This window comes from Apteryx mantelli, chromosome 1 (genome assembly GCF_036417845.1).
Source record: "Apteryx mantelli isolate bAptMan1 chromosome 1, bAptMan1.hap1, whole genome shotgun sequence".
In the NCBI taxonomy this organism is placed as follows: Eukaryota; Metazoa; Chordata; class Aves; order Apterygiformes; family Apterygidae; genus Apteryx; species Apteryx mantelli.
Window position 1 is genome coordinate 62,421,717 of NC_089978.1, and position 15,655 is coordinate 62,437,371.

Genomic DNA, 15,655 nt, shown 5'->3' on the forward strand with positions numbered 1-15,655 from the left:
TTCTGAAGTCAGATATGTTCATGAAGTCGGAAATAGTCTCTAGGTTGTTCATGTTTATAGCTACTACTGCGAGTCATTTGTTTTATTACAAAAAAACTGCAAGCTATCTTGTGTAAATGCTTACTTTGTTTAAATTACTTCTGCTATCTGAACAGAATCTGCTGTTATTTGTTAAGCCTTGTAAGATTCAAATATTTTAAAATCTAGTGTGTTTTTGTTTATACACTGTAGGTTTTGACTTTTGCCTATAAGCATGCATTGGTAAATAAAATGTATGGGAGAGGTCTCAAGTTTGCAACAAAACTTGCAGAAGAGAAGCCAACAAAGGACAACTTGAAAAACTGCATTCAGGTAAGGTGTATTTGTTCAAGTGATGGACTGTGTTCATGCTAAATAAGCTTTTGAAAATAAGAGGTATAAGTTTTGGGGGATTTTTGATACCTTTTAAATTACAGAACTCTCTAAACATCTTAACAAGCTTGATGTATAGGCTTTTATGGTTTGACTTCCATTTTTAATAGTGATTTCTTCTTTCTCTTTCTAGAGTGGCTACTTTGTGAGTAACTGTCACTTTTAAGAGAATTAGATTTTGGAACTTATTGTTGGATGTAGCGAGCATAGCGATAACTTACCCAGAAATCTTTTGCATATTTAAAATAGCATTATGTTGCTGTTCAACCATAGTTATTAGTATTACTAATAGCAAATATTGCCAGTAGCATATGGTGTGGGGGAGTTGATGGGAATTACTACATCTCCTAGGACAAAATTTTTGCGCATTGAATTGAAAGACTGGAGATTATGTAGGACGATTTTATTTCCCTTTCAGGGCTAAGTATATCAAAGATCTCCAGTCTATTGTCTGCCTGATAATAGTTCTAAGACATTGGTATCAATGTGGTGTTCGTTAGGAGGATTTGAATTAAGAGACTAAGACCTTAGAGAAAGCTTCTAATGGTTTTTATGCTTGCTTTTTTTCTTCAGCTAATGAAGTTACTTGGATGGACTCATTGTGCAACTTTCACTGAAAATTGGCTTCCTGTCATGTATCCACCTGATTATTGTGTATTCTAGAAAACCAACAATTGTAAACTTTAAAGTGATTTTATATGGGCAGGATATGAAAAGATAAGTTTGACTTTTTATTGGAACGCATGTTTTCATTACTGAATGCTGATTATTAAATTGTGTGTATTTATCAGTAAAGGCACATGGGTACAGCTTAATACCTGTTAACCTAACTCCTGACATCAGGGAGTTTCCTTAGTGTGCATCCCATTGCTGGCAATGGATGTGCCAGAACTGCCAACACCAAGGATTTGGAATTAGGCTGAGAAGGCTTATTGCATGCAAGTTAGGTTCTTAACTGTTAATTTTAACTGCAAACCTGTAAAAGCTCTGTATTTTTTACAGTAAACAATTTTAACATGTTTAATCTTAATTTCATTTTCAATTGTATGAAGGCCTTAAAGCTACATCAAGCGTAGCTAAAATCTTATTTATTAGACTGTAGTAATGGGATATCATTACCTGCATTGTTTGCAAGAGTTTACATTTTTTTTAAAGAAAAATTCAACCTCTCAAACGGTCACAATGTGTAATTCAGAATTGCTGATGCATAGGTGCTCTTGTATATCTTCATTTTGGAGTGATTTCAGGCAAACTCAAAAATCTATGTGAAGTTGAGTATCAGGACAGGCTGATACGTGTATAAAAGTGCCAGACAGTTAAATCTTAATCAGGTATTATAAAGCTATACATATATGTTTAATAATGTTAAAAATGTAAAACACAGCAGAATAAATGTGCAAAACTGAAGATCAAAAAACACCATGTGCACTCTGATACTTTAAAAAAATTTTATAATTAATAAAAACAAATAATAAAGCTGAAAACTGTCTTGGTTTCTCCAAGAGTACATAAATGAAACCTGTTGAAAAAAAACCACCTTACACATATCAGAAGTTCACTGCAGCCCAGAAGATAGTGCTTTCTGATAATGCCTCACCACTAACTGTCGCTACTAACATTGTCCCTTCAATGGTGTGAAGTTGGTCTGTTTGAACAGATTATATGTATGAACTCAAGACACTAGTATATAATCTGTCTTGCCTTTTTTTCATATTTTGTAATGGAAAACTGATACAACTGTACAAACATAAATGCACAGAGTGTGTTATAATGCTACAAGACATTCCAAGCTGCAAGGTGCTGCCATTAAATCAAAGTTAGTAATTGTTCTCTCTTCAATTTTTTCTCATTGTGGCTTTAAGCAGCTTGACATTTGATTCTGGAAATTCTGCTAGAATGGTTGTGTTGAATATATTGCAAACTTTTTCCAGAAATTCATAGTCTGTACTGAATCTGAATTTATTTGCCCATAATAATACTGTCCCTGGCTGACAAAAATATGCCATCGTTGCTAGCAGGGGTTCCAGAGCTGTGTGATGGTATACAACATCAGTTGCCAGAATGAAATCATAACGGTAAGTTGATATAGGAAAGTCTTCATTCAGGCTTTCTCCCCATACCAGTTTTCTCACTTCAGGTTTGTGCGTATTCATGTTTCGTGTATTTTTTGAAATATTAAATGAGAGATTTTCAAGAACTTCAGGCAAATCTGTAGCTGTAACATAAGCGCCTAAAGAAAAAATGAACTTGTTTTAATTCAGAGATATGTATGGACATAGGAACGTATACCTATATAACTTCCTGCCGCTTTCCCCCCCATCAATAATTAGGGTAATTACGTTCTTAACAGAACCGTATTTTATGATAACTTTCATTTTAAAAAGTGACAGAAAACCAAGTCTTAATTTCAGCTGTTGCTTCATTGTCTTAAAATGGCATTAGTAGATCTAGGTCATCTTTCACAAGAAATCCAAAAGGAATTGGAATTTACTAACCCAAGATGCAGGCCACAATAGAAACTAAGCCTGTTCCAGCACCAATTTCCAAAACTTTTTTGTCTTTGAGGTTGAATCGTTCTTGATTTGATTCCAGATACTGAGATAAAGCCAGTGCCTAAAAAGTTAACACATACCCAAAGAGGCATCAATTAGGTAAGCTGCACAAAAATTCATTTAATATTTTTTATACAGTGGAAAACACTGACGGCTGTAACATGAAACCATCATATGGGAAGAAACAAGATGTCTTTTTGGGAGGGGGCAAAATATTTTTTTAAACAGCTTATTTTCATTTTTTAGGTTTTGTGGGATATGGATTTGCTACACTTTTCTATATGCTTCTTGATTCCTCTGACAACTTAAGATAGTGCTTGGGCTGTACACAGTCAACACAGCAAATGAGGTTTAATGATATTCAAAAAGCAATCTTATGATTTATTATTCATAAAGTAGGTTCAGGGTTCAGCAGAGACTTTTTGAAAACTGATTTTGGCAGGGGATGTTAAAATATGTATGAAAAGGAAGCGTTAAATTGGTATTTACCAAGATATTAAGGTACTCAACACTTGTCTATTGGTAATAGAATAAACTTAAGTTTTTACCTCAGCGTAAGGGAACAGGAGAAGTGCTTATCAGTTCTTTGTAAAGATCTTATCAGTAGAACATAAATTGGCTGTTTATAAACAATATAAACAGATGCTGAAGAAACTAAGTTCCTGCTTTTTCTTCTCAAGAACTGTAGTACGGTTACTGTTTTAACTCTTGTGCTTTTCATAATGCAGCACTGAGCACCTGCTCTAAGAAAGCTGGCAACTAATGAATTACCAGTCCAACTGTGCACCCTCTAGGTTTTCTTGGAAACATTTGTTATCTGCATTCTGGCACCTATTGAATTTGAGAACTGATGATCTGACATTTCAAAATAAAATATTGTTTCACCAGCCCATACGCTTCTTCTTTCTTTTTCTTTACTGTTTTGAAATAGGCTGCCATCTTCTGTGAACTTTCTCAGTGAATGTTCTGGATCTGAAAAATTCTGAAATGTTAATTTTTATATCTCCATCATTTGAGCTTCTTCTCCCTCAAAGGTGTATTTTTGAGTCCACATAAAATTGTGTTTTTACAAGTGGGAGAAACGAGGACTGGACAAGACCTGTTTGCAAGTACTGTACAGTTTTCCATATAAAGACTTTAAAAGTCTTTAAAGACTTTAAAATAGTTAATATGCTTATATTGGGGAATTCACATTCTCTGTCTTTGTAGGCATATATCCAACTTCAGGCATGTAAATTCCCAATACTGAATTGCCAATTGCCTATTCAGAAGTGGTCATCCTGCATAAAAAGAGTCCAGATCTTCACTTAAATGTTCAGATTAGAAGCCTGAAGCTACGTAATGAAAATTCCTTCCTTAAGTTATCTTCAGTTCTGAAAATAGCAAAACTGATTTTATTTTTTTTCCTTTTAACTTAAAGTTGTTTTTATGGTTTCTTGAGCTGTCGGATTGGAGTAGTCATAGCTGTAGAACTTGATGTAATCAAATTGGACGGTGAGCAAGATTTATCCACTAACAAACTGATTATGTATGGATCACTTAGGGTAACGTAGCTGTCCTTATATTATTATTCTGTTGCTTTCATACGGAAACTCTATACATAGAAAATATGGAATAAAACCATAGAAGAAAACAGTATCAATACCTAATTTTTTTTTTAAAGGTATACACAGAAGGTATACAGTCTCATCCAACAAGGAAAGTAGTCCCAATAACATGTTTTTCACATGGCAAAATATGCAAGACCAGTGCATGATCTTCTCCTTTCTGAGACAATGCTGACTAATTCTCCCTTTCATGATAAAACTCTGTCATTACTTCTGCCACCTGGCACAATTTTCTTATAAACTCTGTGGGGGGGGGGGGGGATACAAAAATCCTTGAACCTCAGGATGACCAGAGAACTTGGTAGTCATTGTGATAATTTTTTTGTATAAAGATCCTCAATAAATTGACTATTCTTAAATAAATAGATGTCCTTTGTCCAGTCATCATAAATTTAACGGACTGTGGGCAAAGAAAAATTATTGGGAAGCAGGTTTATTGGATGGTGTTAGACTTTTCTGATTCTCTGTATTAGAAGAAGGTGTTCTAATAAACAAACATAAGAGCATGGGTGTGAACACTTCAGATTCTATCCAGCCTGCTGTTGGTACATAACAGCTCTTAAGGATTGTCAAAAGGGCCAAGTGTCTGGAATGTGTAGTACTATTCTTCATCTTGTCCTATCTGTATTCTTGGATAGAGTACACCTGCAGTAATATTACTTTAGTAATACTATTAAAGAGTTAATCACTTGCTCCACAGTGCTGGGAAAAGCAAGTTAAGAATCCCCTCAGCAACTACCTGTTTTCTGCTTCTGCTGGGATGGAGAAGAGTGCTTTCCTCCACATGTGATGAAACATTCACAAAATTCTGAAGAGACTCCTATATACTCTCATTTAAACACTTTGTATTTTGTTTTGTATTGACTGCCTTTCAGAGCTTCATCAGGTGAACCTGGTGTTCAGTTTCCTCCTTTCCAGTACAATTAAAGAAGATTTGGCTCCTTCGGAGTCTGGTGTAATTCTCACAATAACGTTCACTGGTAATAAATTTCCAAAGTGAAAATGGAACAGAGGAAGCTGTTCTGGTTGCACATTCTGCATTAGAATTATTCCAGCTTGTTCTTTTAAAGAAGCATAATTTTTTGTTTTTAAACTCCTTTATTTAATCACTTTCATAATTTTTTTTCTTTAGCCTTTTTTCCATTGCTGATTGTTTGTGCTCCAGCAGTGACTGATTGGAGACGCAAAAGAAGCTGAACACTTCTTCCTGATTTTTCCTTTCTTATTTTTTTTTTTTAATGTCTGAATTCAATTTACATGTTCAGCAAGTAGCAGGTTGGGGTTTTTTTAGGCCTTTAAGCGGAAAGGAGCACGTGATTTTGAAAAGGATTTACATTTTGTTCACTGATATACTAGAGTTCTTTTGGCACAAAATGTCAAATTAGCATTAGTCAGAGCTTTCTGCTAAAGTACTTCACAAGTTCATTCTGCACAGGGAAACCTCTGTCAGAAGTATGATCTAAAAAATTTCTTTAATATTTGTACGCCACTGTCATGATTTACTTTTCTGTTGTGTCAGCTTTCTGCATGCCTTATTGAATACTTACACCAGGCCATACCACTGCTCCAAAGTGTTCTATTGATTCTTGAATGACAATCTGATGGCCTGCATAAGTATAGTGTTCTTTGTCAAAGTAGTGGGAAACTTTGGGAACCCAGTTCTGTAGTATTTGGAGAGTCACTGGTGAGTCTGTGGGAGAAAAGATGATATCTGTTTTATATGCATGAACACGTGCGTTTCATTGTGTGACTTGTTAAAAGGTTGAAAATATATATCTATATACTTTGTGAATATAGTACATAGGAACGGTCACTGGAAAAGCTGTCAGGTCTTTGGCCTCAAGATGAGTTGCTGTTCAAGGTGGACAGTCTGGCTGCCTGGGGAGTCAAGGGACTGGTGGTCCTTTCCTGCTGTTCTGAATGTTTATGTGGGCAATTTACAGATAGAAATAAGCCTTTTTAGAAGGATCTACTAACTCAAATATATAACTCTGCTAATAAGGCTATAAGACTTTCAGACCCAAGTTATCTTAGTTTGGGATATGCCATAGTTTATACTATGCCTGTATAGGCATGTACAGGTGTACTGTCATTTTCGTTTGTGGGAAATTTATTCTGTTGGAAATTTTGTGTTTCCCATGTGATACTAGAAAATGTTTCTCTGTATTTTGAATTTGTTACCTAAGATGAGGGTTTGCAAATCCTTATTATCAGTATGATATCTTACTGTAGCTTCTTAGAAGCTTTGAAATGTAACTGCAGCGTTCTGGACAGAACAAGAAGAAGTACTGATCCCATACAAATGTTCTGGGACCTTCTAACTGGAGGCTGTTCTGAATCTCTTCATCATCATCGTCATCCTCCCTTCCTCCACAAAACAAGAGAAAAAATTGACACTTCAACTCGTGTGATGTATCAGTGTGTCAGAATATTAGTTAATTTAGCTCTGGCTTGCATGGATTTTGACTGATGCTGGCCTAGGAGCTTTGATAGGTGTCTGAGCAATTTAGCTTGTGCTGAAATTTGTAATGCTACAACTTCAACAGTGCCGGCCCAATCAATGCATATTGTAATCGTACCTCTGATTGTAATTGAGAAATAATCTTTAGATGTCTAAATAAAAAGCAGAGGTCTTTTTTAACATATATCTTAACTATGAAGGTGGAGTACTTTTGGACCTGATAATAAATAAAAACATATGAGGAAATGGTGGGAAAATAGAGATCACCAAAAAGAAAATTTAATATTTGTAAACTAAGGAGCAGCTATGAAATATTAGCATGCTGTAGCAATTGCAGTATTTAAATTGGATTAAACCTGAGTTGGATTCTGCTGTTGATGATGCCCGCTCAGAGCTGTGAGTGCAGTTTTCAGAGTCATATTGCTCTTCACAGGTTTCTTTTTTCTCAGTTTTGCAGTCCATTACTCTTTGAATTTTGCTGGGGAATGGTGGCTGCTGTGTGGAGATCATAGCAAGAGAGCTGAAATGGAAGGCGAAAAAAGTTAGTGTTGTAAAAGCTTAAGGACACTCACTTTGCATGAGACGTGATTATAAGGAGGAAAAAAAGTGAGAATATTTTTCTTTTTTTTCTCTCTCTTTTTTTTTTTTTAATTGATAGTTTGAAGAGACAGGAAGCTGTGATAAGAGGTAACCTACCTAATCCTCTGGAAACAGTTGCAGCCGCTTCTTAGTAAACTCCAGCTGTTTTGCTGCATTTCATTTCACTATGTGGACAACAAAAACTTTACCCTGATATCACCAAATTGATGGTGCTATTCAGTCTGAAAAGTGATCTAACTTTCACGGGGTTGAAGCAACAACTGAGAAAGATGAACTGGCTTGTAGTGTCTATGTTTTTTTGTTTTTTGTCTGTATAAACAACCATTTTTCCCAAAGAGCCTCAGGACTCAGCTTTCTAGTGGTAAAGCTGGTTAACTGGCTACAGCCAGTACTTGCTGTGTTTTTTTTGTTTTGGTGTGTGTATATGAAAATATAAATAAAGAAAAACCCTGGTTCTTGACTTCCTCTGGCCAAAGGCTGTACAAATTCACTCTCCCCTCTTACCATGGTGGTAAGACAGTGGTGCTAAGTTTTTATCTGTAATTTGCCTTTATGCTGTTAGTTCTTGAGAGTGCAGGATCGTATAATCTATCCAGCCATATATGCTGCAGATGGTGTTGTATAACTTGGGCTGCATCATACCACAGGAGGCTGCTCTAGACGTCCGACTGCAAGGGGAAGAGGCTTGGCCAAGTCCAGGAGATGAAGCAATGCCTGGAGGTAGTTTTTTTTTAAAGACCTTAGTAACTGCTGACTGGCGTGGGTGATTTATTTGCACACATGATATTGACACTATTGCAGTTTTACTGATACCTGATATATTCCTTATGGCTGCTCTGTTTATTGGCAAGGGCAGGATTTGTGTTTTAACTCCCAGAGTGTGGTGTGCAGCCCTGCATTTGATCACGATTATGGCACAGCAGTTTTGTACTGTGTGTTTAAAAGTAAAGTTTTAAAGTAAATTGATCTCTGCAGATTTTTTTTTTTCCAGAGGGCCTCCATCTAGCTAGCAGGCTTTGTGTATAATTCAAGGGATGATGTGGGAGGCAAGAGACTGAACATAATGCCACAGCTGCCAGTTTCCTGGCACATGAATGAATGCATCCTTTTTTTTTTCTTCCCCCCCCTTTTTTCTTCCCCCCCCTTTTTTCTTCCCCCCCCTTTTTTCTTCCCCCCCCTTTTTTCTTCCCCCCCTTTTTTCTTCCCCCCCTTTTTTCTTCCCCCCCCTTTTTTCTTCCCCCCCCTTTTTTCTTCCCCCCCCTTTTCTCCCCACTTGTGAAAGAGTTCTGCCTTCTTAAAAGAACAAGTGGTTCCCAAATAATCTCTCATTTTCAAAAGTATACTCTGAGTTCTCAGCAATGCTTCTTCTTCATGTCTGAAGCTAGAACTAAAACCTGCCTGTGTTTTAATGTTTTAGGAAATCTGTGGGAAAAGATATTAACCCTTGTGTATTTGACAAGGTGCATAATCTGAAGAGAAGAATCTGCAAGAACTGGTAATTGTTACAGCCAGAAAAAAATTACTTGAAGACCCAGTCTTCTGAAAATGTTATATTTAAATATACAAATAACTACATTTTCAAAGGCTTTTTTACTGTGGTAAGGCTCATGTAGCCTGACATCTCCTCTATTTAAGTGCAAGCCTAATCTTGAAAAAAGAAAGCGAATGGAAACTTTGCATTATCCAGTACCCTTTTATGCAGAAACCAGAAAGACTTGTTTAATGAGTAAGCTATTAAACTTGTCAGAATTAGTAGAAAGTGATCCTTACTGTCTTTTTTCATGCTTAAATTAGTTCTCACAGCAGCAGGTCAAAATTTCAGTTAGCTGTGTACAGCAGTGAACACCACAAAAATGTTAGAAACCAGCTCTAGTAAATATAAATTTGTTAAGGACTGTTAAGGACTTGCAGTAAATTATTTTCTACTGTCAGCAAAATACCTAATATAATTGCTTGTCTGATCATGAAATATACTCTGTTATCATTCATTCAGTACAGACAGATTGATTTCTAGTTTAAAATAGCCATGTTACATTTTCAAAATAAAATTTTTATGCCTTCTCTTATTTTGCCCTTTAAGGTCTTCTAAAGGAAGGTCTGTTTAAATATTCCTAAAGACAGTCTTTTTTTATTAAAACCCTTTTAAAATGGTCAGGAGGTCTAAAAAAACACCTGCAGTGGTTACTGATACTGTGATGAGACTCGTATGATCCTTGTATCTGTCAGTTGCCTGAGTTCTTAGATGGGAATTTTTGGAAGGTAAAGATTGTTTTCACTCTGCATTTGTACATCACTAACACACTGGGCTTGGGCTTCTAAGTGCTGTAGTAATGTCATCAATAATTTTATCTTTTTGTCCACGTAGCTTTTGTAAAATAAAGTTGTTTCTTTAAAAACATAAAAGAAGCAAGTCTACTGCCATAAATATTAATAATATATTTCATAAACTGATGCAAAAATGAATGGTTTTTCCAGCTGCACACTCTAGGACAAATTTAGTCTTTGAGAATTCAAGTATATTAGTGTGTCTGTCTTAGTGATGCACATTTTTATTTTACTGTTTTAAGACTGTACCTTGTAACTACAGACACAAGTCACTATTGAGTAAGCTAGTTGCAAGTAGGCAGTGTTTTCATTATTATATACCCTATGTGTAATATGGTGAAGTTGTTTCTGTGCTATTAGAATCATAAATACTGTCCTTTTTTTACCATTTTGACATTATTCTGGTCCACATTGCAATGAAAATGTTAAACCTTTAAAAGCATTTTGATTAAAAAAAAAAAAAAAAAAAAAACGCAACCAAAGCTGTTGCCTTAGAAAATGTTGGCTGTTTCTGTATGTTAGCAGCTGATTTCTTTGCAAAGTAATCCTGAAGGGAAATGATTATCTTAAGTTCTGTGGCTTCCAAGGTTTTAAGCTAGTATTGACTTCATTAATAATCTTAACATCTTATGAACAAAAGAACTTTTTTTAAAAAAAAAAAAGTATTTGATTTCTTCAGAACCTAAAAAGAGAGAGTATTTCACAAAATTTTCTCTTTGACAATGTCACATGTAATTAGTAAGGCAATAAAATATTGAAGAGGGAACTGTAAGATTATAAGCCTTAAGGTAACAGTTTAACCTCCATAGGAATAAACTTTCTGCCTCAAATCTTACAAAATCCGTAGTTTGGGAAGAGCTTTTCAAATCTAGCTGCATGGCAGGAAAAAAAAAATAGGTTAGTGAGCAATACTGCGTCACTTGATCTTCGGTTGTAAGCACATCTCTGCTGAAACGTGTTATCTCAGCTTCACACAAAGCTATATGGCATGGGCTGTTTCAGTCCGAATTACTTGGACAAGAGCCACTTCCATTTGCTCACATGGGAAATGCAGTTGCAGCGTGTTCTTTGTGTGTTGGGGCTCAGCGTGCTCTGCACAAACATGACTTTCTTAGAGCTCATGCGATTTGCTTCTGTTCTCATGCACGAAGTAAAATTACATATATACGTATTTATGTAAATATATATATATGAATATAAATGCTAGGAAATAAAGGAAATGTTAGTGCTAGGAAAATCACTATATTAAAGCTATATGATGTTTGAGTCCACAAGGTAAATGCATCTGAATACTGAAAAATAGCAATGACAGTCACTCCTTATGAAACATCGCTGTCCCTCAGTAATTAGGCATACTTAAATTCATTGGCTAACTCAGGGAACTTGAAATCTAAGAATTCAGATAAATGGATTTCCTTTGTTAGTTAATAGAAAATACAAACTATGTTAGTCAAACAATTGCGTAGTTACCTGTTGTGACAGTGGACGTTGAAAATTCCCTGCAGGAGGATGCACACGCCAGAGGTTTTTATACAAGCATGCACCTGGAAGGAATAATTCTCTGCTCCAGCCAGTAGGATTGCAGTCTATTTAGAGTAGCATTACCAGGCAGCACTCTAAGAACTTACTGTGTTACACTAAACTCTTTCACATTTGCAATACGGAAAGAAACTGCTCTTAGACTTTAAAGTCCCAAGTGTACCAACCTCAGAAATAAAATCTCAGATTCTTTTAAGTGCTCGTTCCATTTTTGGAAGATTAGCTGTTCCCTGTCTTCATATTACTATCTGCAGTCCTGACCCAAATGAGCTACTTAACGTGGGCAAATTAGCACATAAACAACGTGTGTGGCCACTTGGCAGTAGCCCAAACTCGGAGGAAAGTTCATGGGGCCCTGAAGAGCCTCCTGCCAGGGAAAGGTCAGGTCTTGCTCGCCCCTCTGATCTTTTGGTTGGGGAGGCTCTGGTACCTCCCCAGCAGAGAGTCACGAAGAATACGGGGAACTGCCAGGGCTTGAGGAAATAACAGCTTTCTCATGATCTGGAGTGCAGGCCGCACCTGTAGGAACTACGTTATTATCTACTAAAGGAGGCAGTATAAACATGATGATCATGGTTCCATATGAAAATCCGATTACTTACTCATTTTAAAGCACTAGCGGATATTGCAGAAACTGGAGATAAAACACAATGCAGATACTTCATGCATTTTAAGAAATTGAGAATTATTCGTATTAACCACTTTGCTGCCCTTCTGTCCTCTCCTTTTTCTTCTTGGAAAAGATTCTTTAGAAAGAAATTCAAGTAGTTAGTAGAAAATTTTAAAGAGGACTTTGAAAGTCTTAAAGTTTAGATCCCCCTTACTAATTAATGAGCAACTGAAGTTGATAGCTGACAGTTGACAACTGACAGTAGAAATAGGAGGGAGTAAACAGTAAATTTTAACTCTGTTCATTAGCATTTGTATCTTTGGATGCACAACATTTAAACCTTGGTAATATCTCTTCCAGAATGATAAAGAAAAAATAAGCCTTTTCCTCCTCTCCTTACTGCTATGTATTTCACACATTAGCCACTGGGTGTCTCTAGTAGTCATACCAAGTATATGAGACATTTGGATTCTCATTCAAACGTGCACCAGTTTCTTCTTTCTCCAAAATTTAATATTTAAAAGACCATTTTTTGATACTTGGGACCAAATATTAAAATATTATTATATTAAGTTCGTGTCTTAAATACTGCTTGTGCTCCTTAAGCTTTTCACAGACCTATCTGATTTCACAAGCGGTCAAAACGAGCAGTTCCTGAGCTAGGTCAGTGGCCGTTATTAGACAGAACAGGGTAGATATGTTGCCATATGAATGATTGTTATAGCGCTCTTTTTTTTTTTTTTTTTGGCATGATCTTTTCAGTAGTCATGTTCCAGACTCTCACATTTTTTGGATTTGTCATTGGGAATGAATGTAGCTCAGACTGGTACTATTGTTAAAGTTCTGTCTGAGCTTTGGCAATGTCATTGATGCTGAACATAAATTACTTATTTTTTAAATCAAAGCAAAGGAACTGACTTACACAACATATACCATGTGGAGTAAGTAATAAAAAGGATAGCAATTGCAGGAACTATGTTGCACCTTATTTGTAAATAATTTAGATACAGCTTCTTTTCTTGTTTATAAAATATAAAGGAAGCAACACTGATGTTCTGAAATATAGTTGTTGTTAAAATATATTCACTATATAACTTCCATAAATGCTTTTTGTGCTGCAGTCCATCCTCAAGCATTTCTTGGTTAACACTGAAAATGAGTATTGGCTGGATGCATAGCTCTATGGAATTAAAATTTTCTCCAGGCTTCTGTGAATAGACAGGCTGGAGGAAGCACAGCACTTCAGTTCTAGGTGTAAAAGGGCTGTTTACAGTTATTAACTCAACATTCAGTTCCACAAATGTTCAAATTATTTGGTCAGCTTTTCCGTTTCTGTAAACATTCGAGTGAATTTTTCTAGCTGGACCATTTGTGGAAAACAAAAATGCAACAGGCTGCTGAATATGACAAAGTAAATCTACCTATTCTTCAAATATTTTCAGAATGTATTTATTTTTACTATGTGTTATGTGGCTTTTTTTTTTTTTGAATTTTGGTTATATGAAACCTAGTTGGTATTTTTTTTTCTTTTCCATTTTAGTGCTATCAAACTACCAGGAAAGCAGAGAGGAGTATTCTTCCCAGCTCTGCCTCTCACCAAGCTCAGCAGTAGTATCTTCCTCAGAATATAGGCAGATTAGAACTATATTTAATTATACTATATTATAGGTTAAAATTGATGTAAATTTAAAACAAAAGTACCTCTATTGTTTAACTTGTTACTGTTTACATAAAATGGAAGCAAGATGTAAAATCCCTAAGACCTTAGAAGGTTATGAAGAATAAGTATGAAAATATTAGTAAGGCCTTCTCTGAGCACATAAGAAGCCTGCCAGATTTGTGCCAAAAGAGGACAAAGTTACAGCAAACAAAGGAATTTCCCACCTCACAATATTCATATGTCTGAATGTTATTATAAGGACAAATCACATCAACTGTCTCAAACTGAAATGATAGTAGAAGATTTTGGAACAATAAAATGAAGCGTCACAAGTCACCAGGACCACTGATGGTAATTACCCGCTACTAACCAGGGTATGGTACCCACCGTTTAAAGCAGCCTCTATACCAGAGCACAGGAAATTGTATGCATTTCTTTCTGTATAAATTGTATAAATTGCATATTTTTAAAGGGCTGCTGGAGGGCTCTAGGGAGCAATGGGCCAGTAAGTCTGACATCTGTGCTAGGCAAACTGATAGGAACAATAGTGTTGGTGTTAGCTGATAAATATGGCACAGTGTGGAAAAGGAAGAAGAATGTTTCAAATCTTTAAAAGTGCCAACAAACATGTAGATCAGAGTCCTCCAGTTAATATAACGTACCTGATTTTTACAAGCTTTTAATAAGATCACTCACTAAAGATTCTTAAAGAAACTATGCTTTGCTGGGATAGGAAAGGAAGTTATCTTTTGTTTTAATAACCAGTTAAAAGCAAAAAGAAGGGCAGTGGTCAGGTTTGCAATGTAATTAAGTCCCGTAGGGAGCTGTGCTATCAAGCATATTCCTAAAAGATATGGCAAGCGCAGAAAATTGTGTGGTGCCAATAATGTATAATTCAGGACAGTGAAAAAGAAACTAAGCTGGAGAATTCCAAAAGGATCCTGACGCTATATGACAGGTAATAAAATGATAAATGAAATTCAGTGTTGACGAGTATTATGTAATATAGAGGGACTGGCTCTAACTTAAGTGCCATCACTTTCCTAAGTGATGACTAAGGGCACTAGAGACAACTATATAAAAATATCTTTCCAAAGCACATCAGAAATCAAAAAGGTAAAGGGAATATTGGGTTTTATAAGGAAAGAATAAAACAGGAACATTGTTATATCACTGTAGGAGTTCAAAGTGTGTCTCTTGCTTGCAGTGTGTGACTCAAGAAGTCTTTGAGTCAAACATTCAGGGTCTCAGACCTTCTGCAGGATTTGCTGGTCCTGTTTGGTGGCCCGTTGAATGACTGAAGAGGAGATGATGGACTCCCAGGTCTAGAATAGATTCTGTTCTTTATTGCTGTAGGGATCTGTTGAACTTTTCTGGATGTAGAAAGCATGTTTGCATTCTCCAGATTGCAGGACTTCTTTGCTGCCATCAGCAGCCAGCTAAATGTTTTGAACATGGTGTTGACAGGGCTTGTGCTGTTTGTTGAAGTTAAACAACTGTAAGGTGAAAATTGTGCTAGGTTAGCATCTTCAGTGTTGCTTTTCCATTCCTACAGCTATGGGATGAATCTCCAGCTTACAGTCACCAATGCTTAAAGATAAATACTGCTGGCCTTCCTAATCAGTGTCAGCCAAAGGTGCAGAGCAACACAGAATGTGACCCCCAGACCAAGCCCATTGTTTTTAAAGTGAAAAAGTTTTATCCTTGGTACAGGCCTTCTTTCAGTCAGCTGGCTGAGATGAGTGGCTTCCTTATTGGGGATAGGTGGATATGGCTTATATAAAGGCTCTCAATACATTTCTTTTGATTGCAGTAGAGTTCTGAAGAAATACAATTTCAAGTGTTTGTCTGAATTCTTGACCCTGATATCGAAGGCCCTAGGCCCTGTTA

General features: G+C 36.1%; 2 protein-coding genes across 7 annotated transcripts in view; one reads left to right on the forward strand and one right to left on the reverse strand.

The window, feature by feature from the left end:
- The window catches only part of TPP2 (tripeptidyl peptidase 2), a 53,120-nt gene extending 52,046 nt beyond the window's left edge, over positions 1-1,074 (forward strand). For 3 of the 6 annotated variants that reach the window (XM_013954028.2, XM_067293696.1, XM_067293710.1), the window contains 2 exons: positions 232-351; positions 985-1,074. In XM_013954028.2, coding sequence (XP_013809482.2) covers positions 232-351; positions 985-1,074 — 210 coding nt within the window. Of the gene's footprint in view, positions 1-231; positions 352-984 lie in introns of those variants that run through there. The other 3 variants (XR_010883754.1, XM_067293721.1, XM_067293703.1) reach the window with 3 other exon arrangements.
- A 1,165-nt stretch (positions 1,075-2,239) lies between these two features.
- Positions 2,240-12,069, reverse strand: METTL21C (methyltransferase 21C, AARS1 lysine). Its single transcript, XM_013954166.2, has 5 exons — positions 12,015-12,069; positions 7,388-7,588; positions 6,118-6,260; positions 2,907-3,024; positions 2,240-2,641 (listed from the first exon to the last, which is right to left on the reverse strand). Exons 1-5 carry the CDS (start codon positions 12,067-12,069, stop codon positions 2,247-2,249), a joined length of 912 nt encoding a protein of 303 aa, XP_013809620.2. The 3' UTR covers positions 2,240-2,246.
- Between the last annotated feature and the right edge of the window lie 3,586 nt (positions 12,070-15,655).

What these genes read in the sequence shown, in the direction of transcription:
- METTL21C (XM_013954166.2), bottom strand. Translation starts at nt 12,069, where the DNA reads ATGATCATCATGTTTATACTGCCTCCTTTAGTAGATAATAACGTAGTT. An exon ending in TAATAACGTAGTTCCTACAG is followed by an intron (nt 7,589 to 12,014) that starts GTGCGGCCTGCA and finishes AGTGTCCTTAAG; the next exon opens with CTTTTACAACACTAACTTTT. An exon ending in GAGCAGTGGTATGGCCTGGT is followed by an intron (nt 3,025 to 6,117) that starts GTAAGTATTCAA and finishes TTAACTTTTTAG; the next exon opens with GCACTGGCTTTATCTCAGTA.